This window comes from Megascapheus bottae, chromosome 2, assembly GCF_031878675.1.
Source record: "Megascapheus bottae isolate mThoBot1 chromosome 2, mThoBot2.hap1, whole genome shotgun sequence".
NCBI classification, from domain to species: domain Eukaryota; kingdom Metazoa; phylum Chordata; class Mammalia; order Rodentia; family Geomyidae; genus Megascapheus; species Megascapheus bottae.
The window spans coordinates 49,942,394-49,969,712 of record NC_143510.1 but is presented as its reverse complement, the minus strand read 5'-3'; the positions used below and the strand labels follow the sequence as shown (position 1 = coordinate 49,969,712).

At 48.1% G+C, this 27,319-nt stretch overlaps 2 protein-coding genes across 2 annotated transcripts; both read right to left on the bottom strand.

Annotated features, from left to right (window-relative positions):
* Positions 1–3,583: 3,583 nt before the first annotated feature.
* Positions 3,584–13,449, bottom strand: Soat2 (sterol O-acyltransferase 2). The gene is made up of 14 exons (XM_090326267.1): positions 13,404–13,449; positions 12,162–12,298; positions 11,838–11,897; positions 11,431–11,538; positions 10,428–10,704; positions 9,524–9,593; positions 8,738–8,822; positions 7,622–7,667; positions 7,339–7,468; positions 6,077–6,174; positions 5,573–5,671; positions 4,737–4,872; positions 4,149–4,294; positions 3,584–4,006 (listed from the first exon to the last, which is right to left on the bottom strand). The coding sequence occupies exons 1-14, from the start codon at positions 13,407–13,409 to the stop codon at positions 3,956–3,958; spliced, it is 1,449 nt and encodes a 482-aa protein (XP_090182393.1). The 5' UTR covers positions 13,410–13,449; the 3' UTR covers positions 3,584–3,955.
* A 2,773-nt stretch (positions 13,450–16,222) lies between these two features.
* Igfbp6 (insulin like growth factor binding protein 6) lies at positions 16,223–22,964 on the bottom strand. Its single transcript, XM_090326306.1, has 4 exons — positions 22,370–22,964; positions 18,277–18,416; positions 18,049–18,168; positions 16,223–16,530 (listed from the first exon to the last, which is right to left on the bottom strand). Exons 1-4 carry the CDS (start codon positions 22,848–22,850, stop codon positions 16,408–16,410), a joined length of 864 nt encoding a protein of 287 aa, XP_090182432.1. The 5' UTR covers positions 22,851–22,964; the 3' UTR covers positions 16,223–16,407.
* Positions 22,965–27,319: the final 4,355 nt, after the last annotated feature.

The window sequence follows — 27,319 nt, the reverse complement described above, 5'->3', positions numbered from 1 at the left end:
GCTCAAGTGGTAGGGTACTAGCCTTGAGGAAAGCCCAAGGACAGTGCTCAGGCCCTGAATTCAGACCCCAGGACTGACAGAAAAGAAAAAGAAGAAAGTGGGCTGGGAGTTTGGCCTAGTGGTAGAGTGCTTGCCTAGCATGCATGAAGACCCAAGTTCAATTCCTCAGTATCACATACATAGAAAAAGCTGGAAGTGGTGTTGTGTCTCAAGTGGTAGAGTGCTAGCCTTGAGGAAAGCCCAAGGACACAGGCCCTGAGTTCAAGTCCCAGGACTAGCAAAAACAAAACAACCTATATAATGTGTGGGTGGCAATGAGAGGGGAAAACTGGGAAACAGGGAGGGAAGGGATAATATTGTCCAAAAAGAAATATAGTATTTACCTGCCTTATATAACTAGCCCCTCTTTACATTGTTTTTATAATAATCTTTTAAAAAGCACTAACAACGTAAACTGCGTGTGGTGGTACATAACTGAAATCCCAGTACTGAGGGGCTGAGAAAAGTGGCTATCAAGTACAAGATCAGTCTATACCACTTAGTGAAACGCTGCCTCAAATAAAAGAACAATAGCAACAGCAAACCAACATCTGAACCAGTAATAGGAACTCTGAAATTACTTCTGTTTTGCATAAAAACAGTTAAGGGCTGGCTTGTAGTTCAATGGTGGAGTACTTGTCTATCGTGGGAGAGGTCCTGGGTCCATTGCCAGCACTGACGACATTCCCTGACAACATAAAAAAATCCATTTGCTACTTACGGTCCTGCTGACTATTCTCAGTTACTTTTTGGGAAGGAGGAATTTAGCCATACAAACCATTAAGGGCAAGTGGTCAGCTTACCAGAACTTCTTGTTATTTTCAATCCCTAAAAATATCATTTATGAAAACAGCAGTGTGGTCATACGAAAATCACTCAGAGTTACTCAAAAAGGCAAATTATAGGCTGTGCAAACCATTGTAAAGGAACATCTAATTCTCAAACCCAACTATGTTGATCATTGGCAGGAAGAACCTTGCTAATAATAAATTACTAGTAATTCTCTTATAAAACTTGTTATTCTAGTGGTGCTGTAGCCCTGAGTTCAAGCCCCATGAATGAAAAAAAAAAGTGCACACTTTAGCTGGGTGCACAATACAATCTAAGAGATATTGCACCCAGGTTAGAGGTATTACTCAAGTGGTAGATCACCAGCCTTGAGGGAAAAAGCTAAGCAAGATCAGAATGCAGAGTTCAAGTCCCAGTAGTAGCACGGAAACAAAACAACTACAAAAATAAAACAACAAAAAACAGCCCCACATGTCCCACAACTTTCTGGAACTAAAAATGTTATTTTTGACAACAAAAACCAGTATATATAGTAAAAGAGAAGAGAATGGTCATTGGCAAGACTCCAATTAGTGGCTTGGAAGAACAAGTGGAAAAAATATTTCAAAGTTTAGAGCAAATAATATGAAGAGACAGAATTAATGTGAAAAACGAGGACTGGAGAATAGATTCAATAGTTAACTTACAAATATATTCATTCTTTTTTTCTTTTTTTTTTCTTTTTGTACTGGAGATGGAACCCAGGTATGTTGTACTTGCTAAGGGCATACTTTACCACTGAGCTACACTATATCCCTCAACTATATTCATTCTAAAAGAGAGAGGGAAATAGATGATAGTTAAGATTAGATGAGGGGCTGGGAGTTTGGCCTAGTGGTAGAGTGCTTGCCTACCATGCACAAAAACCCGGGTTCCATTCCTCAGTACCATATACATAGAAAATAGCCAGAAGTGATGCTGTGGTTCAAGTGGTAGAATTCTAGCCTTGAGGAAAAAGCCCAAGGAAAGTGCTCAGGCCCTGAGTTCAAGGCCCAGGACTGGGGGAAAAAAGACTCTTAAGATTAGAAGAGTATTTGCTGACCTTAAGAGAGAAAAGAGAGAGGAACAGATGATAATTAGGATTAGAAGAGAGTATTTGCTGATCTTAAGAGAGATCTGAGATTCAGAACAGAAGGGCACAAGAAGGCACAACAAAAAAAGAGAAATCTGAGGTAAAAGGAAAAACACTACTAGGTTTCTAGAAATAAAGAACAAAGGCCAGGCTCTGGTGGTTTTCTCCAGATAGATAGAGTGCCTGCCTTGAGCAAAAGACTAAGGGACAGCGCCCAGACCCAGAAGAAAGCAAGAAAGAAAGGCAAGTAAAAGAAGTAAGGAAGGGAGGAAGAAAGAAGGAAGGAAGGTCACACCCAGCTGAAAAAAGCATGTATCAAGGCAAAAGAAAGGTGTTTGCAGATCTGAAAGATTCAGTCTGTGGGATAAAAGAGTCTCAAGAAAAAGGATAAAACAGAAATCCAGCTAGAAGGAAAAGAAGAGGAGAAAGAAGTGATCAACAGACTCGCTGATATTAACATATATTAATATTGCACATTAAATAATGGTGAACTCCAAGACATGGAAACAAGAGGTTCTTATGTTCAGTATGTAGGACAAAGAATGAACTAATGTGGAAGGGAAAGGGGACTGTAGATATAGCAGGACAAGGATGAACTAATGCAACATTGATATACACTTGACGCTATGTTGGATATGAACAGCTTCAGGGGAGGCTAGTAGAGAGGGGTAAGGGGAGAAAATGAGAAATGGGATAACGGTGTTTAAAAACAAATGTGCAGGGCCGGGAGTTTGGCCTAGTGGTGGAGTGCTTGCCTAGCGTGCATGAAGAACTGGGTTCGATTCTTCGGTACTACATGCATAGAAAAAGCTGAAAGTGGTGATTTGGCTCAAGTGGTAGAGCTCTAGCCTTGAGAAAGCCCAAGAACAGTGCTCAGGCACTGAGCTCAAGCCCAGGACTGGCAAAAAAAAAAAAAAAATGTACTCATTACCTTATTTATGTAACTGTAAGCCCCTGTTCAGCACCTTTTCAATTAATAATAATAAATAATAATAAAGCTACCTGACAAAAGAGACAGCACAGCTGAGCACTGGTGCCTCACGGCTGTAATCCTAGCTACTCAGGAGGCTGAGATCTAAGGATCTCAGATTAAAGCCAGTCCAGGCACAAAAGTCTGTGAGAATGTTATCTCCAGTTAATCACCAGAAAACTGGAAGTTCAATGTAGTAGGGCACTAGTCTTGAACTAAAGAGCTCAGGGACAGTACCCAGGCCCAGAGTTCAAGCCCTGTGACTGACAAAAAAGAAAAGAAAAGAAAAGAAAGAGAGAGAAAGAGAGAGAGAGAAAGAGAAAGAGGAAGGAAAAGAAAAGAAAGAATAGAGGTAAAAAGTGTTGAGGTCAGGCTTGAAGAAGAGGGGCTAGCATAGAAAAGCCAGGATAGGGTGGGGGGAGTGGAATGGGGACAAAAACATGAGAAGGGATATCAATGTGTGAGAAGTAATGTGCCTACTACCTGGAGAATGTAACTGTAACCCCTCTATACATCACAATTAAAAAGAAAAGCAAAGCCAGGATACCACCCAGATTCACAGCCTCTCCTGCCACTCAGGTTTATCCTGGGCAGACAGCCACAGCGCATCAGCAGTGCTTGTCACAAAGTGGGCTTCAACCAATAAACAAATGAGGAAATAACATGAATAAATAAAAAGGAAGACCAAGACTTTATTGTTATATTGAGAGTAGTGAGTAAAAACCAATTCCTTCTTGAGTCTTGGTCTTCTGAGTCCATGCCTCCCCCTCTCCATACTCCCTGAATCTGTAAGGTCCCCCAAGTCTCCCCAAGTGTGGACAGCCATGAGGCAGGAGAGTAACCAGTGCCAAATCCATGGAGAAAGGGACCCGTGAGTCTCTTTCCGTGCTCAGCTGCTCACAGAGCACAGTCCTGAGTGCCTGCAGTCTCTGGTGGGTGCCATGTGCAGTGGTGGGTGTGTAAGCACAGCGAGGGTCTCTGGCCCCAAGCCTTGCAGATGGAGAGGAGTTGGTGGTGTCATCTCAGCAGTCCAGATGCCCTGACTTCTAGGGGTGGCAGGACCAAGATCGAGGTGTCACCAGTCCCCAGAACGTTGTCTGCATCAGAGAAGGATGGATCTTTAAGGCATGGTGGAAAGCAGGGGGCAGGGGTTGCCGGGGGGTGAGGGATAGGAGTGGGGGGGGGGGAAGCAGAGCACAGTACCTCACCCCAAGCTAGCTCCTGGTTCTGTTCCTTTACCTGAGACAGGGGGCAGTGGCGCTGTGCATACCACTCCTGGCAGTACAGGCTGACCTGGAGGCCTTGGCCCAGGAAGAGCAAGGTCCACATCAGCACGTTCCACGCTGGACCTGTGTTCCGGTCATTCATGGCAAAGTTCAGCAGCCCTGGAAAGTTATCAGTCCAGCTCCAGATCTCAGAATCCTGTCTTCCTACCTTCCCTCCCATCCCTGAGACCTGGGAAGGATTAGGAACTGGAGCAGGAATGATGGCACTCTTGAGGAAACCTTGAACTCTGCTGTGGAAAGGAGATCTCTGGTGACTGTTATACCAGGACTCCTCGACGTACCCCTTAATATCCCAGGTCCCATTTGCACCCCATTTTCCCATTTACTTCTCCTTTTATGTTCTTGGTTCAAATGTTCCTTTATAATCAGAAACTTTCCCCTATGTCCAGCAAGTGCTTCCTGCTGCTTCCTCTCTGTTCCCAAGTCATCTCCATGATACCCTTAACTATAGCAGCCTTCCTGCTATGCTTCTGGGGAGCCCAGGAGCAGGATCTAGGACTCCTCTGGATGGCTCCCCTCCAGTAACAGATGCCAAGCTCACCCCCAAAGCCAAGGAAGAGCATCAACATGACTGGGTAGAAGAATCCCAGGACGAAGCAGAAGATGTACTCATGTACCATGGCAGAGATCAGGAACGTGCCCAGCATAGCTGCCCCTCGGGCCCGGCCACCAAGGACCTGGCAAGGCAAGTGGGGAGAGGTTGAGAAGGAGTGCGTCATCCCCAGCCCCTCCACAAAGATCCCCCTCCGTGGCTGGGAGTGTGGCCTAGGGGTAGAGTGCTTGCCAAGCATGCACAAAGACTCGGGTTCCATTTCTTGGTACCACATACATAGGGAAAGCTGGAAGTGGTGCTGTGATTCAAGTAGTAAAGCACACTAGCCTTGGGAAAGCCCAAGGACAGTGCTCAGGCCCTGAGTTCAAGCCCCAGGACTGGCAAACAAAACAAAACAAAACAAAATTCCTCAGAACTGGCAAAATAAAAGGATAAAAGAATAAAGTTAAGCCAGGCATTGGTGGCTCAAGACTGTAGATGAGCTACTCAAAAGGCTGAGATCTGAAGTTCACAGTTTGAAGCCAGCCTAGGCAGGGAAGTTGGTGACTCTTAACTCCAACTAACCACCAGAGAACTGGAAGTGAGTGAAAAAGCTCAGGGACAGCACCTAGGTCCTGGGTTCATGCTCCATGACTGACAAAGAAAAAGAAAAGAAAAGAGGAAGTTAGATTGTCAGGAGGACTTGCCACCCATTGGGTTGGGTAGAATGGGAATAGATTAAATCAACAGGGCCCTTAGGTCTGGTCAAGGTGGCTAGAGGAGAGGGAAGAAATGAGATGCTTTGGAGAGCCTCCATTAACTGTGGGAGCAGAAGAGAACCCTACCCAGAGCCCATCCTGATACACGTAGCTGTACAGCCAGTCATGGACCACCACGTTCCACGTGCGGTAGTAGTTGGAGAAAGACGTTGAGTTCCACCAGTCCTGTGATGCGAGAGTGGAGTCAGGCAGGGGAAGGGCAGTAAGTGTCCCAGGCTCCAGCTTCTGCTGCTGCTTTCTGGCCTACAATCTGCCATATTCTCTTCCAGAGGGCTATGCCCAGCCCAACAGAAAGAGCAGCACCCTTCTCACCCACCTGCAGGACTGTGGTTGCCCTTTGGCCCACCCACCCTTCAGGATAAGAAGGTAGTCAAGTGCCATCCACACAAAGGCAGTGAGTCTTGGCTGGTCAGCAACATCCCCACAACTATAGACCCACATTTCTCACTGAGGGGATGGACAGCACAGCTGCGTGACATCTAACACAGTCACCATCTCCCCCACGACCCCTCCCTCAACTCTCAGCTCTCCCTATCTCCAGCTCCCAGTTAGCCTTGGCCCAAGTGGTACCCGGTAGAACATTCTGTCTCCAAATCGCAGCATCTCTGCGAAGGCATTGAGCCAGCAGTGCAGAAAAGCGAAGAATATGAGCAGCAGCATGAAAATGCCTGGTGGGACAAAGCTGCAGGTCAGACCCACCCATGTGTAGCCTGGGCGGGGTCCTGACCTGGTGCCCTGTCCAGCAACCAGGGCCCTAACTCTTTGTTATTTTTTTGCTATTCCTGTGGCTTGAACTCAGGGTCTGGGCTCTATTCCTGAGCGTCCTTTGCTCAAGACTAGAGTCCTACCACATGAGCCACAGAGTCACTTCCAGCTCTTTCTGATTATGTGGTGCTGAGAAATCAAACCCAGGCTTCACACATGCTAGGCAAGTACTCAACCACTAAGCCACATCCCCAGCCCAGCTCTAACTCTTAACACGCATTCATTCATCATTCATATTCTCATGCATTTGTTAATTCATCCATTTGCTTATGAGCCTTTACTTGGCATCAACTCTATACCAATATTAGGAATACTGACATGAGTCACAAATTCACTAACCTTTGGGAGTTCACAGAGTGAATTGTACATGTGAGCATATGTGTACACAAACACACACATGTACACACACATTCAACCATAACTTAAGGCTAAATGTTTTTGATAGGTTTTTGTTTGTTTGCTTGCTTCCCAGTCCTGGGGCTCGGACTTTGGGTCTGGGCACTGTCTTTGGGCTTTCTCAAGACTAGTGCTCTACTACTTGGCCACAGAACCACTTCTGGTTTTTTTTCTGTGTATGTGGTACTAAGGAATAGAACCCAGGGCTTTGTGCATGCTAGGCAAAAACTCTACCACTTGGCCATGCTCCTGGCCCAATGGGTTTTTTTTTTTTTTTTGCCAGTCTTGGGCTTGGGCTCAGGGCCTGAGCACTGTCCTTGGACTTTCTCAAGACTAGAGCTCTACCACTTGAGCCTCAGCAACACTTCCAGCTTTTTTCTATGTATGTGGTACCGAGGAATCGAACCCGGGTATTTGTGCATGTTAGGCAAGGACTCTACCACTAGGCCAACCTCCCGGCCCCCCAATGGGTTTTTTTCTGTTGTTCTTTTGTTTTGTTCTTAGATGTTTGGGTCTGGGGTTTTGCTCATCCTGTGGCTTGAACTAAGGGCTTGGGTGCTGTCCCTGAGCTTTTTGTGTTCAAGGCACATACACACACCCGCACACTCCCCCCCACACCTATCTATCACCAGTCTGTCTATGGCAAGCCTCTACTTCCCTGGAGAACTTACCTGGCACCATGGCATGCAGGATGGAGAGCACCAGGGCACGGGTGCTGAAGGGCTCTTTGCTCATGTTGGCAAAGACAGGGACACAGAGACGGCCCAGGATGAAACAGGCATAGAGCAAACAGCCCAGGGTCTGTGGGTAAAGCAGAGGACAGGTGTACTGGCAGTTGGCTGCTCGACTTGGAATTGACTCAGTAGCAGCCTCTGCCTCCTCCCCCATCACATTCTCAGGAATGCCCCAGCCACCATAGGTCACAGCTGCCCACCCTTTGCCCTGTCTTCTAACCTGAGCGAAGTTCTTGGCCACGTAATTCCACCTGATGCTGGTTGTCCTGCAGCAGGCAACAAGGATGTGATTGTCACCCTTTTATGTCATTCCCTGCGCAGGCCTGGGTAGATTAGCTGGTGAGTAGGGGGTCTAGATACATTTTGGCAAGATTGGGATTTGAACTTATAGCCTTGTGTTTTTTGGCAAACTACCACCTGAGCTATCACTCCAGTCGTCTCTAGAACAGTTTGGGCAATCCATAGCAAACACAGAAAGTAAGTTATTAGCCTGAGTGTCATCTAAGATGACCCATCATTGCTTTCTGGGATATGTAAGATTCTCAGTACTAAAGCTGTGATAAAACTGGATACATCTGGACAATTGATCAACCTTAGTGTCATAATGGGCTAAGCAAGGAAAAGGTGCAATCTCCCTCCTATTTACTTACATTAATAATAATTAGGGTGATGATGGTGATGGTGATAGGGTGTGTGTGTGTGTGTGTGTGTGTGTGTGTGTGTGTGTGTGTGTGTACGCACGTGTATGCTCACCAGTACTGGGAACTGAACTCAGGGTCTGGAGATCTTGCTTGGTTTTTGTTTTTTCAGTCATGGGGCTTGACTTCAGGGCCTGGGCACTGTTCCTGAACTTTTTTTTTTATTGTAATTAGTAAAAGGGTTACATGATATTTGCCAGATAGAAGGTGCATTAATTCACATACATTGATACCCTTTCACATGTCTTGGTGTTCCTGAACTTTTTCACTCAAGGCTAACACTTTACCACTTTGAGCCACAGCTACTTCCTCCCTTGGCTTTTTCACTCAAGGCTGGCACTCTACCACTGGAGCCAGAGCTCCACTTCTGCCTTTTGCTGGTTAAATTAAAGATAAGAGTTTCATGGACTTTTCTGCCTAGACTAGCTTCAAGCCATGATCCTCAGATCTGAGCAGCTAGGATTGCAAGAATGAGACAGCAGCACCAGCCCCTCCTACTTGTTTCTTTATTTATATTATTGTAGGATTGTTATTGAGCAGTGACCAGTGCAGGGGTTTGGGGGAAGCTCAGAGAGAGGAGAATACAAAAACACTGGCCTGGGGCACTGGGCATTTGAGGAGAAGCTGCACCGTCTTACCTGGGGTAAGTCTCTCTGTAGATGAGGGTGGGGCAGAAGAGGAAGTAGAGGTAACTGGAGAAACTGGGGGCCCCAGAGCCCTTACCTGGGGAGGAAAAAAATGATGGAGGGCAGAGACAGTGGTGAGTGGTAGCTGGGGTCAGTAGTAGATTGGTAAATCGAGAGATGGATAGGACAGAGGTAGATGGAGGAGGGTTTAGATCCAGGGTCTGAATGAGGGTAAGAGGTAGTAAGCTGACAACAGTGGAATCTCCTGTAGCCAGCACTTCATTAGGCAAACAGAAATTCCATGACTTTCCATTTTCCTTCCCTTCCTATCCTGGCTTTGTTGTTGTTGTTGGCCATGGGTGGGGCTTGAACTCAGGGACTGGGTTCTGTCCCTGTGTTCTTCAGCTCAAGGCTAGTATTCTACCACTTTGAGCCACAGTACCACTTCTGGTTTTCTGGTTATCTCCAGTTAATCAATTGGAGATGAGAGTCTCATGGACTTGCCTGCTCAGGCTAGCTTTGAACCGAAGTCCTCAGATCTCAGCCTCCTGAGTAGCTTGGATTACAGATGTCAGCCACCACTGTCCAGCCTCTATCCTGACTTCTTAATATAAGGTTCTCTTCCCTGGGTCTTTTCAGGCTGGCATTGGGAAGCAAGACCTGGATAACTGAGTGCAGTCTCTCAGAGGCCGGCCCAGACAGTCCTAATGACAGTTCACAGAACACAGCTGGAGGACACAGCTGTGCTTGGCAGTAACTCAGGGCTGTGAATGCTGAGGGCTCAGTGGAAGGTCTTACCTCCTCTTGTACAAAGGATCCCAGGCACAGCCTCTCTCAGGAAAGAGTAGCTTTTCATCAGGAACCTCACCTGAGGTGGAATGCAAGGGAGTCCAAGTTGCTGTGTGGCTCTGAGCCAATCACCTACTGTCTCTGGGCTCTTCTTTGCAGTGGAAAAGCAAGCATACTGTACTTTCTCTTTGTCAGGTTGTTTTATAACTGCTGCTGGGTAAAAGGGCAGAGGGGTATGCAAAGCCAAGTGGGGGGGTCTTAATCCACCAAACCCCTGTGACCCTGTAGATTCAGATCGCATAGCAGGGCCCCTTTTCTCTTTCATTTATTTTCCCCAGATCAGATATGTTCTCCTAATTTTTTAAACTCAAGGCCTGGGCTTTTTTTCCCTGAGCTTTTTTTTTATGCTCAAGGCTAGTGCTCTATCACTTGAGCCACAGGGCCACTTCCAGCTTTTTTCTGTGTATGTTGTACCGAGAAATTGAACCCGGGGCTTCGTGCATGCTAGGTGAGAACTTTACCACTAGGCCACACTCCTGGCCCATATGATTTATTTTTTGTGTTAGTACTGGGGATTAAATTCAGGACCTAGGTGCTGTCTCTTAGCTTCTTCACTCAAGGCTGGCGCTCTGTTTCTTGAACCATAGCTCACTTCTTTTTTTGTGTGGTTAATTGGAAATAAGACTCTCATAGATTTTTCTGCCTGGCCAGCTTCCCGACACCATCCTCAGATTTCAGCCTCTGAGTAGCAAGGATTGCAGATGTGAGCCACTAGTGCCCAATTTTCCCCAAATATTTAAAGTAGGTTCTGCCCCTAGTAACAAGCTCTGACCCACTCAAAACAACACAGCATAAAACCAAAAGAACTCAGGTATCTACTGTCTCCCAGCCCTGAAGTTCTGCTTGTGCTCACCTGCTCAAAGACTAGCACACTGCGGGAGGCAGGGGGTAGCTGATACTCCACAGCCACATGGATTGGGAGGAGGCAGACTAATGCCACATGGGCAGCGAGCAGCACACAGGCCAGGCCTGCACCCAGCATCCAGATTCGTCCAGCCACAGGCCTGGCCCATAGTCTCAGGGCCTGGTAGGGGATCAGCAGAGTAGACAGGAACATGGGGAACCACGTTATCAGCGCCAACGGGAGCTGTCCAAAGCTGAAGATCAGCAGGTCCAATTCTAGTCCCAGCCTTCGAGTGGGGGAAGGAAAGAGTAGACAAAAGCATAACCCATCTATGTCCCCCTCCTCTTCAGTGAGAGCTCTTGGAAAGTCCCATCATGGCAGGTATTCAAGACTTGCCTCTGTTACCAGAACTTCTAGTGCAGGGTCTTGCCCACTGAGATCCAGTCATGGAAGGGATTCCATTCTAAGTTACCTTTTAAAAAATTTATTTACTAGGGCCAGGAACTTGGCCTAGTGGTTAAAGTGCTTGCCTAGCATGCACGAAGACCCGGGTTCGATTCCTTGGTACCACATATATAGAAAAAGCTGGAAGTGGTGCTGAGGCTCAAGTGGTAGAGCTCTAGCCTTGAGAAAGTCCAAGGACAGGGCTCAGGCCCTGAGCTCAAGCCCAGGACTGGCAAAAAAAATTATTTACTAATAAATGAATTAAGTTGATGCCTGTCCTGGGGCTTGAACTCAGGGCATAGGCACTGACCCTTAGCTTTTTCCACTCAAGGCTAGCGCTCTACCACTTGAGCTACAGCTCCATTTCTGGCTTTTTGGTGACTTTCCACCCAGGGTGGCTCTGAACCTCAATCCTTAGATCTCAGCCAAAGAGCATTTCAGGTGGAAAGGCCAGTAGAAGCCATGTTTAACGAGTAGCTAGCAATCAAAGGGCCAGGAACAGGTGGAACACTGAAAGCCAAAGAATATGATCTGAGTCGGGAGTCTGTCCCCGGTAGAAGCGGCCTACCTGCCCTCATCAATGACGTCGATGGCCAACGTGCTGAGGATGAAGACACACAGGCCAGCGATGAACATGTGGTAGATGGTACGGAAGTGCTCCACCTCCATCAGCTCACTGGAGGGAAGGAGTCAAGGATGAGGGTGGGAGGTCTGCAGGGGTCTGGGTCCCATCTCAGTCACTAACTATGAGAGCGTGGGGTCTGCCAACTCAGCACTTCTTGCTAAGGGTGGTACTGTGGCTGGGCTTCTCCGCCTGGGGGCTTATCTCCTACAGCTACATCCAGAGCAAAGCCCACTCCACATCCTCCCATAAGCCACCTTAGAGAGAGCCTGGGCATAAAAACTGAGGTGTCCTAGATCCTCAGCCAAAATCTTTTCTTGTCCTCCCATCCCCTGCCTTCACCCCTGACTTACTCAAGCAGGGACTTGCGTATGATGAAAACTTTTCGTTTTCCAAAGGATGACCCTCGAGTCCTGAATTGAGGCAGTTGTTCGCAGAGTCAGGATCCAAAAGAAGAAGACCAGGGGAAGAGGGCAAGACCAGGTAGAAGGTCAATAACTTGAGAGCACGGCAATAGCAGAACCAAGTCAGGATCAGGCTCAGAAAGTAAAGGCCAGTGTCAGAAAAATCACAGTAAAGAGAGAAAAGAGGAGCTGAAGTCGGGGCCATGCCAAAGCTGGCAAAAGAAGATATTTATGATTCATTCATCTCTCAGCCTTCTGGATCTTCAGACTCACTTGCTCAAGGAAGCTGGGGGAGTGGAAGGCAGGGGTTTGTCTAGTTGTGGGTAGGATTTCACAGCCTCCCACGTGGCCCGATCCATCAGCTCCATCAGCTGTTCCTGTGCTTGCTCTAGCAATTGAGTCTTCACAGCCTACAGGACAAAGCCAGAAGACAGTCCACTGTCCCTGTATCCATCCCCCTGTACTTTCATTCACCAAACATTTACCGAACTTCTCTCTAGGCCAGGAACAATGCTAAGTGCTAGGAACAAAAGGGCAAGCCTCTGGGTGCTGGTGGATCATGCCTGTAATGCTAACCACTTGGGATGCTCAGATCTGAGGATTGAGACTCAAAATCAGCCAGGGCAGAAAAGTCTCTGAAACTCTTATTCCCAGTTAACTACCCCAAAAAGCCAAAAGCTGAGGTGTGAAGTGGTAGAGTGTTAGCCTTGAGCAAAATAACTTAGGGACAGTATCCAGGCCCTGAGTTCAAGCCCCAGTACTGGCACAAAAAGAGAGAGGGAGAGATAGAGAGACAGAGAGAGAGACAGAAAGACAGAGAGACAGAGGGACAAAGAAACAGACAGAGACAGAGATACAGAGACAGAGACACAGAGACGAGTCATGGACCTTTCCAGAGCCTCCCAAGCCGTTGAGCAGGATTTCCAGAGGCATCAGGAAGATCCAGGAATGATAGCGGAATGACAGGTGCCATCATGCACATCTGGCTGATTGTGAGCTGGAACCCAGCATGAGGAACACAATGAGACTGAGGGCTGCCAACACCTATCATTCTAGCTACTTGGGAGGCTGAGATCTGAGGACCTTTGTTTGAAACCATCCTGAGCAGACAAATTTGAGAGACTCTCCTCAGTTAACCAAAAATGCCAGAACTGGAAGTATGGCTCAAGTGATAGAGAACCAGCCTTGGATGAAAAAGCCAAGTGAGAGCACTAGGCCCTGATTATTGGCCTCAGTACTGGCACCAAAAAAAAATAATAAAGTCTCAGAATTCTAGCCATGTCTCCTATGACCCTCACCCTCTCTGACCTCTGACCTCTAGCCACACTCACAGGAAGATTTCATACGGACTGACTTTTGGTCTCTGTCCTGAAGAGATGTGTTTCAAATTCCTCCATCTAACCCTTAACCTGGCCTTTGAACTCAAGAACAAACCATCACCAAACCAATGCTGACCCCTGCTTCCTACCACCCCAGGACCTGTCCATCTGACCTCTGACCTCTGAGGCCCCTCACCTCCATATGCCGGGTCCATTGCACCAAATCTGGGGCTCTGTGCGTCTCAGTGTTTCCTAGGAGGAGGGGGTCATAGGGTATACTCAAGGGGGAAGAGTTAGTTGTTCTACAGATCCAAGGGTGTCCTCTGGCTAGAAAATGCCTCCTGTAAGCTCAGCAGCCTCCCCTCCCCCAGCCAGGCCATGTCTAGTATCATGGATGAGGACACAAGAAGGGGAAGTTATTTTTTTTTTGCAGGGGACTAGGGGGCTACCAGCAAGAGGGAGCCTGATGACTTTGCTGGAAACAGAGTACCTAGAGAACAGGAAACTACTTATACACCTTCCCCCATTAGAAGGTGAGAAAGCTAAGGCAAGGGCCAGGAGCATGGCCTAGTGGTAGCGTGCTTGCCTAGCATGCATGAAGACCTGGGTTTGATTCTTCAGTGCCACGTACACAGAAAACACCAGAACTGGTGATGTGGTTCAAGTGGTAGAGCACTAGCCTTGAGAAAGCCCAAGGACAGTGCCAAGGCCCTGAGTTCAAGCCCCAGGACTGGCAAAAAAAAGAAAAGAAAGCTAAGACAAGGCCACTGATCTGAATATTGCTTTTCTCCTCTATCTCTTTGCTGGGAGTATAGGGAAGAAGTCAGCATCCACCTTTCCTTGGCTTCCCATAACAGCAGCAAGGATTGAAGTTAGACAGCAAGAGACTCTTTCAACAATACATCTTGAACCCAACCTGGATTGAGCTTTGTATACTCCCAGTTGGGGGGGGGGGGCTCACCTTCTCCAGCAGGTTGCTCTGGCTGCTCCCTTCCCAGCCCTTCTCGATTCCGCAAACAGGTCCCCCTTGGCTCCATGATGTGAGTCTGGAGTGGCAGCAGGTGTCTGCTGCTATGTTCTGTCTCCCTGCTGCAGAGCTCTTGTTCCACTTGGCTCAGATGACAGCTCTAAGGACTAAAGTCCTTCCTGGGTGTGTGTGTGGAGGGGGGGCTCTAGAGTGTGACAGGTAATCAAAGAGTCCTGCTTCTCAGACTCAAGCTCTGCTTTCTGTCAGTCACAGGGATGGTCACAGCCTCTCAGCATCCAGCCACCACCCTGACACCCAGTTCTATGCCTACCAGCCCTGACCCAGGCAGAGGGCTCTGTATAGGCTGGGAGGGGGACTTTGCCTTTCTGAGCCTTATCATTGAATATGGCTCCTTCCAGTCTTGCCCCTGGCAGGCTGAAGTCAGAAACATCTTGGTGGATCTGTGCCTTTATCGTCAGGGAGACTGAGACGTGGTGTGTGATTACTGTGCACAATAATGTCCTGATGGGGCCATACAACTGACTAGTGCTTATAATGATATGGTCCCTTTGGGAAATGCTGAGTATCAATGCTCCTGCATGTCAGCTTGGGTTAGCATGTTGGCAGAAAACAGTGCAAACACAGGGCTGGGAAGGTGGCCTAGTGGTAGAGTGCTTGCCTAGAATGCATGAAGTCCTGGGTTCAAGTCCTCAGTACCATATTCAGAAAAAGCCAGAAGTGGTGCTGTGGCTCAAGTGACAGAATGCTAGCCTTGAGCAAAAGAAACTCAGGGACAGTGCCCAAGCCCTGAGTTCAAAGTCCCAGGACTGGAAAAAAAAAAAAAAAAGAGTTCAAACACATACTATAATCACATAGGGGAGAACTGAGTACAAACCTCTTTTTTTGGATGTATGCACTGGGACTGGGGCTTGAACTCAGAGTTTCATGTTCTTTTTTTTTTTTTTTGCCAGTCCTAGGGCTTGAATTCAGGGCCTGAGCACTGTCCTTAGGCTTTCTCGAGGCTACCACTTGAGCCACAGCATTACTGAGGAATCAAACCCAGGTCTTTATGCATGCTAAGCAAGCACTCTACCACTAGGCCAAACTCCAGGCCCAAGCTTCATGTTCTTTTTTTTTTTTTTTTGCCAGTCCTGGGCTTGGGCTCAGGGCTTGAGCACTGTATTTGGACTTTCTCAAGGCTAGCACTCTACCATTTGAGCCTCAGCACCACTTCCACCTTTTTGCTATATATGTGGTACCGAGGAATCGAATCTGGGTCTTCGTGCATGCTAAGCAAGCACTCTACCACTAGGCCAAACTCCAGGCCCAAGCTTCATGTTCTTACTTAGCTTTTGCACTCAAAGCTTAAGGTGCAGCTCCACGTCTGGCTTTTTTGCTGGCTAATTGGAAATAACAGTGTCATGGACTTCTCTGCTTGATCTGGCTTTGTATCTCCATCCTCAGTTCTCAGCTTTTTGAGTAGCTAGGATTTCCAGCATGAGCCAGGAAATTTCTTTCCATCACTTAGACAAGTGACCTAATCTTTTTAAAAGGTTTCTTAGAAAAATGGTGGTGGAGCGGGGTTGCGGGGGGGAGAAGTCATTCTTTCATAAAGCAAACACCACAAATCACAGGTCCAGTCCAGGGTCTGGTCAAAGGACAAAAGATGTGAGCTCAATAGAGAAGACTTGCCTTCCCTTTTTGGTTGGGAGTCACAGAGGGCAGGGTGCTTTGAGATTTCCTCTTTGCTGAGTTCCAGTTGGGGATTAATTATTAATTTTCCCCCTCCCTTTAAATCCAAAGATCAGTGTTAGAAACAAGGTCACAGGTTGACTTAAGCCTTTATCTCAGCACCCCCCCACCAGCTCCTCCTCCTTGTGGCTGTCAGGGTAAGGCCTGAGAGCCTGAGACCTGTGCCAGTGACTACTATCTCCTTCATTCTGCATGAAGACGGAGGGACTGAAGGCTGTCCACCAGGAAGAGAAAAACGTAACCATGGGATTAGACAAAGGTCTCAGGGCTCTGGCTTTAGAACTGGCTTTAGAAGTGACACGGAGACACAGGCCAGAGATCCCCAACACAGCTTTATTAACATCCCAAGCTGATGATGACTCTCTTTATGTATCCAAACAGACATATAAGGGCCCCTGGGTAAGGGGGATAATGAGACTGCCTGTAGGTGGATTTTTTTGAGATGTTAGCCCCATGCCCCTGGCCAGCTCCCTGTTAAGCTTTAGCCACTGTTCCCAGTGGGGCAGGGGGAGCTTCTATCACCATCTGGAGACCCTGGTAAGGGCTGGCCCATCCGATCCACGCACCAGCAGGGGCCTCGGCGATGCCCCTGGGAGGAGCGGCACTGGAGAGAGAGGCACACAGATCAGCAGCAAAGTCAGGGCTTCCAGCAGGAGAGATGGGAAGGGACTCCTGAGCCTCAGTGTGCAGAAACATCTGACAGTCCCCTCCCCTTACTTCCTCCCCCCCTTTGCCTACTGTGTTGTACCTATTCTGCTAGGTCCAAAGAGTTTTCTTTTTCCCTTTCGTTCCTTCCTTCTGTTGTTTTTTGGTGGTGGGGCTTGAACTGGGGTCTGGGTACTGTCCCTGAGCTCTTTTGCTCAAGGCTAGTGCTCTGTTACTTTGAGCTATAGTGCCACTTATCGTTTTCTGGTGGTTAATTGGAGATAAACTTTCCTGCTCAGACTTCGAACCATGATCCTCAGAGCTCAGCCTCCCTAAGTAGCTAGGATTACAGATGTGAGCCACTCACGCCTGGCTTATTTTCTCTTTCTCTTTCTTCCTTCCTTCTTTCCTTCCTTCCTTCCTTCCTTCACCTCCTCCCTCTCTCTCTTCCTTCTTTCCTTTTCCCCTTCCTTCCCCCTCCCTTTCTTTCTTTTCTTTCCTTTTTTTTTTGTGATAGTACTTAACGCTGATACTCTCCCACTTGATCCGTAGCTCCATTTCTGGTTTTTTGGTAGTTAAGTGAAGGTAAGAGACTCGTGGGCTTTCCTGCCTCATATGACTTTGAACCATGATCCTCAGCTCTTAGCCTCCTGAGTAGCTAGGATTTTAGCTGTAAGCCTCCCTTCTACACAGTTGTTTTCCAAGTGGGTTTCCCCCTCCATAGCACCAGCATCACCAGGAATGTGTTGAAAGTGCATACTCTCATTCAGCCAGAAACTCCAGGTAGCCAGGGCTCAGTTCTTCCAGTGTTCATAAACCCTCTAGAGGATTCTGAGGGCTCAAGTTCAAGAGCTATTGAGAGCCAGGCCCTGTAATCCTAGTTACTCAGGAGGCAGAGAGGATTGGGGTTCAAAGCCAGCCCAAGCACAAAAGTCTGTGAGACTCTTATCTCCAATGAACCACCAGAAAACTGAAAGTGGTGGTGTGGCTCAAGTGGTAGAGGGCTAGCCTTGAGCTGAAGAGCTCAGGGATAGCAGCCAGCCCAGAGTTCAAGCCCCCATGACTGACAAAAAAATAAAAAGCTATTGAGAGGCCATTTCCTAGGGATTTTAAGTTCCATTTTACAATGGTTAGTTAGTCTCTATGTATGTGTGGGTCCAAAAATTGGGAGATCCTGAAAGGTAAGGACGGTCATCGTCGTCTTCTTCCTCCTTCTCCTCTTCTTCTTCTTCTTCTCGTCCTCCTCCTCCTCTTCTGCTCAAGGCTAACACTCTACCACTTGAGCCACAGCTCCACTTGTGGCCTTTTCTGTTTCTGTGGTAATGAGGACTCAAACCCAGGGCTTCATGCATGCTAGGCAAGCACCCCACCACTAAGCCACATTCCCTCCCAAGGACAGTCTTGTTTATGCAATTTTGTAAGGCAGCCCTCTCCTTTCTATGACAGGAACCTTGCACTAGGACTGGAGTTGTCTCACCTGTTGCTTTTGGTAGAAGCCTTGGTGGTCACAATTTGGCACATAGAGGGGCTGAGTCCCCCGGAAGATCTCTGTCTGGAGTTGCTGCAGCACTGAATCCAGATGTCTGCGGCAGGGGCCCTGGAGGGAGAACGGGCAGCTCAGAGGCAGGATTGACACTGGAGACTTCTCCAAGTTCACAGAGAGATGAAAGTCTCCTTCCTGTTCCCTTCCCAGCCCTGGACGCACCATTTCAGTGTCTTGAATAACCCCAGGACTGGGCCTTGAGGGAGTGCTGGAGGCCTCAGGATTCCTCTGTTGGTCTCTGCGCTTTATGTCCTGGGAGCGGGTGGCACCTCTGTGGGGTTTGCTCTCCTTAGGATTCTCCCCTGTGGATTTAGAAGGAAGGGGAGAAGAAGCAAGGAATCAAGCAGGTGCCAAAGACCAGCATCAGAAGAGCCTTGTCCTCCCCCAGCCCTTGAAATGGGAGTGACAGGGTGTCTTGTGGATTATGGGAAAGTGAGGGGCAGTAGAACCTGACTCCTCTGTGACTTATCCTGCCACAATTTCTTTCTGTAGAAAGTTATATAACTTTTCCTGATAATACTCTCCAGAGTAGTGTGTGTGTGTGTGTGTGTGTGTGTGTGTGTGTGTGTGTGTGTGTGTATACTTTACCTCTTGAGCCATAGCTCCATATCTGGCTTTTTGCTGGTTAACTGGTTAACTGGAAATGGAAGTCTCATGGACTTCCCTGCCTGGGCTAGCTTCCAACTATGATCCTCAGATCTCAGCCTCTTGAGTATCTAGAAATACAGGTGTGAGCCCCTAGCGACCAGCTCTGAGAGTCATTTTAAGGATTATAAGAGAGAAGCATTTTAGGAGGCCTAAGTTTCAAACCATAAAGCACTGGTTACTGAAAGGCATTTGGCTTAAGGTGGAAAGAACCAGCTGTTCTCCCAGAGACCAGAAGAGGGTGCACTAAGCCAGGGAGATGGAGCAGAAGGGCAATGGAAATACAGGGGGTCAACTAGGACCCAAGTGGAATGTGTGTCCCCACTGTGACCCTATTGTGACTCAGTCCACCCATCCCAGGCTTAAGATGTGGTTACTTTGGGGTCCTGCAGTGGGAATCTCTTCTTTCTGGTCCTCTGTGCCTCAGCCCAGCTCAGCCCCAGTGGTTCCAGCAGCATCTGGATTGCATCCTGAACCAGGTTGGGCTGAGGCAGATTACAAAGGAACAGGAAATGAAGGAAAAGCTGTCAACTTATGGGTTTCTGCTAGCTCCTATCTTTGATAGGGATAGCCCAGGCCCGGAAAAGAGTGAGGAATTAATGCAGGAGTGGGAAACCCAGAGATAGGAAACATCCACTGCTTGGACTTTGCCTCAGCTGTAAAATTAGATATGAGAGCTTCTAAAGGGACCATCTGCTCATCTTCTTGCCTGGAGACAAGATCCCATGTTCATTCTACTCCCAACCCGACAGCCCTTTCCCTCTGCTGCAATCCTCTTCTTCTTCCTCAAGGTCTCCTATTCTCCTCAGACCGTGCCCCTCAATCCCTAGATTAAAGACCCATCCTCATGCACAAAGACCAGGGTTCGATTTCTCAGTAGCACGAACACAGAAGAAGCTGGAAGTGGTGTTGAGGCTCAAGTGGTAGAGTTCTAGCCTTGAGAAGGTCCAAGGACAGTGCTCAGGCTCTGAGCTGAAGCCCAGAACTGGCAAAATAATAATTATTATTATGGGGCTGAGAGTTTGGCCTAGTGGTAGAGTGCTTGCCTAGCATGCACGAAGACCCAGGTTTAATTCCTCGTTACCACATACATAGAAAGAAGCCAGAAGTGGTGCTGAGGCTCAAATGGTAGAACCCTAGCCTTCAGAAAGCCCAAGGACAGTGCTCAGGCCCTAAGATCAAGCCCAGAACTGAAAAAAAAAAAAAGACCCAGCCTTAAACACACTCAAAACTGCCTTTCTTAAACCTGCCCAGATCCCAGATCACTCTTTTTAAGAGAACTCCTAAACTGAACACTGGTGGCTCAATGCCTGTAATCCTAGGCACACAGGAGGCTGAGATCTGAGGACTGTGGTTCAAAGCCAGCCTGATCAGGAACAGACTCTAACCTTCGGTTAACTAACAAAAAGCTAAAAGTGAAGGAGTGGCTCAAGTGGTTAGAGCACTAGCTTTGAGTGGAGAAAGCTAAGGGGCAGTGTTCCTGGCCCTTAGTTCAAGCCTTAATATCTGGCACTTGGGACTGAAAGAAAGTCCAAGTTAAATTTCATTCCTTTCCATGGAAAAATCAGAAGCTGAGATGCCTTCGGGGGTGGGGCAGTTTGCTGTACCTGCCCCTCCCATCTCTCCATTGCCCCTCCATCTTTCTGGTGCTGACTCACTGCTGTGCTACCCACCCTGTGACTAAGTTTCCCCTGCTCTTCTCTGGAGTCAAGTGGAATGGTGAGGATGGAGGGTGCTAAATAGGTTTAAGTCACATAAGCCTGGGACTTGGACCATTGTCTTCTTTGCTCACATCTTTCTCCCTCCCAGGTATTCCAAGCAGGGCCTTACTTATGTCCCCAGACTAGACTACTATAGCTCCAAGCATTTTCTGTGCCCCTTTGTCAGATACTTGTAACACTTCCATTAAGAGGAGGGCAGGACTGTAGGCCCAGTCCTGTAATCCTAGCTACTTAGAAGGCTGAGATCTAAGAACCTTGGTTCAAAGTCAGCCCTGGCAGGAAAATCAATGGGACTCTTATCTCCAGTTAACCATCAAAAAGCCAAAGTAAGCTGGGCAGTGTGTCTCACGCCTGTAATCCTAGCTTCTCATGAGGCTGAGATCTGAGGATCAAGGTTCAAAGCCAGCCTGGGCACAAAAGGACCTGAGACTCTTATCTACAATTAACCTCTAGAAAATGGGAAGTGGGACTTGGTTCCAGGGTAGGGTGGTAGCCTTGAGCTGAAGAGCTCAGGGACAGCTCCCTCCCAGGCTGAGTTCAAGCCTTCTTTTCCCATATCTTTCTCCCTCCCCAGGCACTCCAAGAAGGGCCTTACTTCTGTCCCCAGTCTAGAAAAAAAAAATTTAAAAAAGCCGAAGTAGAGCTGTGGCTCAAGGGCTAGAGCACTAACCTTGAGCAAAAAAGCTCAGAGATGGCTGGGAGTTTGGCCTAGTGGTAGAGTGCTTGCCTAGCATGCACAAAGGCACGGGTTCCATTCCTCAGTATCACATACATTGAAAAAAGCTGGAAGTGGTGCTATGGTTCAAATGGTGGAGCTCTAGCCTTGAGAAAAGTCCAAGGATGGTGCTCAGGCCCTGAGTTCAAGCCCCACAACTGGCAAAAGAAAAAAGAAAAAAGGGGGAAAAAAAAAGCTCAGGGACAGGGCCCAAGCCCTGAGTTCAAACCCCAGGATTGGCACACACATCCACACCCACAATCACACACACACACACACCCCACACACGAACAGAATTGAGAATGTGACTCAAGTGATAAACCATCTGCCTAGCAAGCACAAGTCTTTGAGTTCAAACTCCAATACCTAAATACCTAAAAATAAATAAATAAATAAATTTGCCAGAGTGCAATGGCTCAGACCTGTCATCCTACCTACTCAGAAAGCCAAAACCTGAGAATTATGGTTCAAAGATTGCCTTGGCAGGAAAGTTAATAAAACTCTTTTTTTTCTAATCTTCAAACTAACCATCAAAAATCTGGAAATGAAGCTGTAGCTCAAATGGTAGAGTGCCAGCCCCTTGAATGAAAAAGCAGCATCCAGGCCCAGTGCTCAAACCCCAGGACCAATGCGGGGGGAGGGAGGAGGGAGAGAGAGAGAGGGAGAGGGCACAGAAGAAATTTCTATGTGTGCAGCATTTGGGGAATCTGGGGTTCCATCCCTGTTTTTCCACGTGGGAACTGATTCTGTCTCTTCCCTGCTAGCCCTTCTCTCCAGGAAGAAGAAGAAGAAGAAGAAGAAGAAGAAGAAGAAGAAGAAGAAGAAGAAGAAGAAGAAGAGGAGGAGGAGGAGGAGGAGGAGGAGGAGGAGGAGGAGGAGGAGGAGGAGGAGGAGGAGGAGGAGGAGGAGGAGGAATGATAGAGAGAAGAGAGAGAAAGGAAGGAAAGAAGGAAGGAAGGAAAGCTGGAGCTCAAACACCTTGATTCATCCCCAGGTTTGCCACACCCAGCCTTCTATTTCTGGAACTCTCTTTTCTGTCCCCTCTTCCCCAGTGGAAAATGGGAGAGGACGAAGCATCAGTGGGCAGGGTCCGGAGCTTGCAGTGGTACTTGCAGGCTTCCTTGGGGATGTGTAGAGTTTCTCCTGGGAGGGACGGGGCAGGGGATGGACTCACCCGAGGCCTTGCGGACAGGAAGACAGCGGCCTCTGCCCAGCAGCAGTGCCCTCAAAGGTGTCTCCTCATCCTTGGTCGGCTGGCATTGTAGTCCTGGGGTGCAGTAAGGGGTGTAGACCCCACACAGCTGCCCTTCTTTCCTGACACAATCCCCAGCTTCTGCACAGCCCTCCTTTGTGGGCCTCTTAGCCTCCTCCTCCTCCAAGCAGCCTCTGGGACAACCCTCCTGCACCCCTTGTCTGCAGCCTGGGCACTGTACCAAGACACTTTCTGGGTGGGCAGCAAGCAGAAGAGTTAGCAGTAACAGCGGTGGCAGCAGCCTGTACGGGGTCATGGTCAGGGTTTTGTCCTGCACAACCCTTCCAGAACAGTCTTGGTGCAGCTGCTGTCTGCTGTCCTGCCCTGCCTTAAGTAGTTGTGGGTTAGGGGCTGAGCCCTTTAAGAGCCAGGTGAAGAAGGGAGGGGGAGAAGGCAGAGGCATTCCCTAAACTGGGTGGGGCTGGAGAGCCCCCCTCCCACCTGAGTCCTCCTCACTGTTCCCTACCCAGTTTCTGTTTACTTCTCAAATTGCTCTAATTTTTCTTGCTTTGTTCCTGGGAATCTAGCCCAGAATTTGGGAGCAGTACAGCTGGCTAGAGGGACTGGACTGTGGCGTAGGGAGGAGGGAAAGAAGGGAAGGGCAGGGTGAAAGAGCAACCTGAAATCTAGTTCCTGTACTTGTCTAGGAAGATAGGGCAAGCTGATGAGGAACAGATGCTGGGCTAAAAGTGAACTGAGACCCCATCACCAGTGGCTCACGCTTGCAATCCTCAGCTACGCTGAGGTCTGAGGACGGTTCAAAGCCAGCCTAGGTAAGGAAGTCTGGGAGATTCTTTTGTTGTTGATGGTGTTTGAAGTCTGGGCCTGGGCACTGTCCCTGAGCTCTTCAGCTCAAGACTAGCACTCTACCACTTGAGCCCCAGCTCCACTTCCAGTTTTCCAGTGATGAATTGGACATAAGAGTCTCATGGACTTTCCCTACCTGGCGGGCTTTCAAACCACAATGCTCAGATCTTAGGCTCTTGAGTAGTTAGGAATACAGGCATGAGCCACCAGTGCCTTGCTGGGAGGCTTATCTCCCATTAATCCATCAAAAGCCGGAAGTGGAGATGGGAATATGGCTTAGTGGTAGAGTCCTTGCCTGTCATGCACGAAGCCCTAGGTTCAATTCATCAGTACCACATAAGCAGAAAAATCCAGAAGTGGTGCTGTGGCTCAAGTGGTGAGTGCTAGCCTTGAGCAAAAAAGATCAGGGACAGTGCCCAGATCCTGAGTTCAAGCCCCAGGACCAGCAAACAAAACAACAATGACAACAATAACAACAACACAGCTGGAAATGGATCTATGGCTCAAGTAGTAGAGTGCCAGCTTTGAGCAAAAAAGTTCAGAGACAGCTCCTCAGCCCTGAGTTCAAGCCCCAGACAAAAGCTGAGAGCCTGATGTTGCTGGCTTATACCTGCAGCCTTAACTACTCAGGATGCGGAAATTTGAGGACTGCTAACAGTTCAAAGCCAACTTAGGCAGAAAAGCCTAAGACTCTTCTGTCCAATTAATCAGCAAAAAGCCAAAAGTAGACCCTGTGATAAAGAAAAACAAAACATATGGGGCATTGGTGCCTCATACCTGTAATCCTAATGTTGTACCCGAATTTCTAGAACCCCGAAAAGACCACCAGAGGCCACAGTCAAAGCTAAAAAGCAAGGGTCGTTTATTACGAGTTTAAACTCTGACCTCTGCGGACCCGTAGCTGGCAACACTAAGAGGTCCCGAACAAGGGTTTTACCTAGCTTTTATACAAACAAGTTTTAGGGGAATTCCATAGTTAAAATCACCTGATTGGCTGTTTGGTAACTTCAAACCACTGGTCGCTTTAAGATTAGTCAGAGCTCAGGTGTCTAGCCACTGAGCATCAAATCCGGGCTAGCATGTGTTTTGATTCCTATACATGGGCTCTAAGCCGGGGTGGGGGAGGGGGTCATTCCCAGAACATGGGAAACAATCTTGGCATAACACTAACTACTCAGGAGGCTGAGATCTGAGGATTGAGGTTCAAAGCCAGCTCACAAAAGCCTGTGAGACTCCTATCTCCAATTAACCACCAGAAAACTGGAAGTAGTACTGTGGGCTCAAGTGGTAGAGTACTAGCCTTGAGCTGAAGAGCTCAGAGACAGCACCCAGGCTCAGAGTTCAAGCTCCACAACCAACAAAAACAAACAAAACAGGAAGAACAGAGCTCCTTGAGTTCAAGCCCCATTACCAACACAGACACATACACACACACATCCATCCATCCATACATACATATATACGTGTACACAAATATACATATGCACGCATAGAATAAACTGAGGAGAAGGTGTTAGGGAATTATGAAAGGATGTAGACAGATGAGGAGAGAAATAGGTAATAGGGTTTGGGGAAAACCTCCCAGTGATAGGAGGAAGATCCAGAGAGGGGAGAGGAAAGGCAAAACTGAGAAAGGGACGAGACAAAGTCTCCTTGAAAGATGTTTCCGGCAAAATCAGAACCAGACTGGGGCAAGATGATGGAAGGGGTTGAGAGGAGTGAGGGATGGAGTGGGGAGAGTGAGTAGTGACCATCCCTTCTCTCTCTCTCTCTCTCTCTCTCTCTCTCTCTCTCTCTCTCTCTCTCTCTCTCTCTCTCTCTCTCTCTCTCTCTCTCTCTCTCTCTCTCTCTCTCTTTCTTTCTGTGGGTCATGGGGCTTGAACTTCGCCTGGACACTGTCTCTGAGCAATTCAACTCAAGGCTACCACCCTACCCCTGGGCCTGGACAATGTCCCTGAGCTCTTCAGCTCAAGGCTACTGCCCCACCCTTGAGCCAAGCCCCACTTCCTGTTTTCTAGAGGTTAATTGTAGATAAGAGTCTCAGGTTCTTTTGTGCCCAGGCTGGCTTTGAACCTTGATCCTCACATCTCAACCTCTTGACTAGCCAGGGTTACAGGCATGAGTCACCAAGTCCAGTTTATCCCTGGCTTCTTCTGTTAATTTCTGTGGCTCTCATGGGCAGAAAGAAAACAATAGACCTAGGATAAAGTGTAGCAAACCTGAGCTTTGCTGTGAAGGGCTCTTCCTGTCTGGAAGCTGAAGGTACACAAGAAGAAGTGGATGAACATCTGGGATGTGGGAGGAGATGTGGACATAAGTACATTCTGGACACTTGGAGGGACAACAATCAGAGAGCAAACCCCTCCCCCTCACCTCCGCTCCTCAGATTAGCCTGTCCCTCAACTCCTCTCCCTTCTCCTGGGCCCAGTCATCCACTGGATTTTTCTAGATTTCTCAGGCTGGGTTATGACCAGGGAACTTTGGAAAGGAATGGGTCTGAGCACTCTGCCACTGTCTTCCCACTTGCCTGTCCCTTCTCCACTGGCTGGCCTCCACTGTGGCTGACCCGCCCTTTCCCACGCAGTGCCCCTAGCAGGAGGACGGAAGGACTGTTTCCTCTAGGGAGGACGGAAGGACTGTTTCCTCCAGGCAGCCCACCCCACCCAGGTCGGAGTTATGCAACAGCCATCTCATTCTTTCCTAAAACAAGAGCTTTGGGCAGTGACTAAGTTTAAATTCTGGGCCCCCAAGTAAGAAGGTCAGCAAGGGCTTCCTGAACTTTCAGGCAAATGCCAAATAAAAATAATGTCTCCTCTAGCACTGCCCCCTCCAGGCTACCCTGGGCCCCTATGAGTTATATTTTACAAGTGTTTTGCATTTCACAAGATTGCAGATTACACTGGGAGGGAAGAGGGTGTGGGCTATAGTTCTCCTCTGTCCGTGGTCAAGGACCTCCTATTCCAAGCTCTGACCTCAGAGCCTGGTCCACCCATAGTGTTGCTAGATTGTAGGTTTGTTTACATGTCAATCCTGTTATGATTCTGGCTCATATCTTAAACTCAACTTTTTCTCCCTTCTACCTTAGAACTCAGGGCAGACAACAACATAAAACATTGTGTTGTTGCTGCTGTTGGATACAGTTGACATGCAGAAGTATGTGGCTCCTCTACAGACAGGAGGACACAGAGAACAAGACCAGTGACCATGGCACCACAAGGCTTGAGTCTAATGCAGGCCTCTGAACTATTGTGTCACCCCAGCTGGTCTCCAGTCTGTCATGTCATCTGTCCCCACACACCCTCCCACATGTCCTGATAATATATATATTCACAGTCATGGGATTGTGTCCTCCTCAAAGACTTTCTGGGTTACTCCATGCTCCAAGACCTGTGCTCCCAATTGTCTTTTCCTGGCCTGCAAATATACTGTGATTCAGCTAGCTCATAGGCTTACCTTCTCCACAACTTTCTGTCAAGTTCCTATCTTGGGTTCTGAATTGAAGTAAGGGGAAGTCAAGGTGAACCATAACTGTTTTTTAGATTTCTTTTTTTTCTTTTTGTTGGTCTTGGGGCTTGAACTCTGGGCCTGGGCACTGTCCCTGAGTTCTTCAGCTCAGGGCTAGCACTCTACCACTCCAGGCACAGCGCCACTTCCAATTTTCTGGTGGTTAATTGCAGGTAAAAGTCTCAAGGTCTTTTGTGCCTGGGCTGGTTTTGAACCTCAATCCTCAGATCTCAGCCTCCTGAGTAGCTAGGATTGCAGGCATGAGCCACGGGCACCCGGCTATTTTTCAGATTTCTTTCCTGGATTTTCAGACTTTCAGCTCATAAGAGGTAAATCTTTGTCATATTCTGCCACACATCTTTCCTCACCTACTTGGCCAACTGAGTTCTTGCCTTCCTCTGAATTCATTCATTTCCTTGTGTTGGTATTTTATATTGTTGTATATCTTTGTTGGGTCTTATATTTCCATAAGACCTCTCCACTTTTCCTCCTTACCTTCCTTATCTCTGAGTCCTCAACTTCCAGCCTGTGTAGGGAGTTTGGAATTGCACATGTGCACAA

Coding starts and splice junctions, on each gene's coding strand:
- Soat2 (XM_090326267.1), bottom strand. Junction 11,539..11,837: donor ATACGCAAGTCCCTGCTTGA/GTAAGTCAGGGG, acceptor CCTTCCCTCCAG/TGAGCTGATGGAGGTGGAGC. Junction 7,469..7,621: donor TGGCCAAGAACTTCGCTCAG/GTTAGAAGACAG, acceptor CTTTACCCACAG/ACCCTGGGCTGTTTGCTCTA.
- Igfbp6 (XM_090326306.1), bottom strand. CDS start 22,850: ATGCCTCTGCCTTCTCCCCCTCCCTTCTTCACCTGGCTCTTAAAGGGC. Junction 18,417..22,369: donor TCCTGTCCGCAAGGCCTCGG/GTGAGTCCATCC, acceptor CTAAATCCACAG/GGGAGAATCCTAAGGAGAGC. Junction 16,531..18,048: donor GCTTCTACCAAAAGCAACAG/GTGAGACAACTC, acceptor CTCTCTCTCCAG/TGCCGCTCCTCCCAGGGGCA.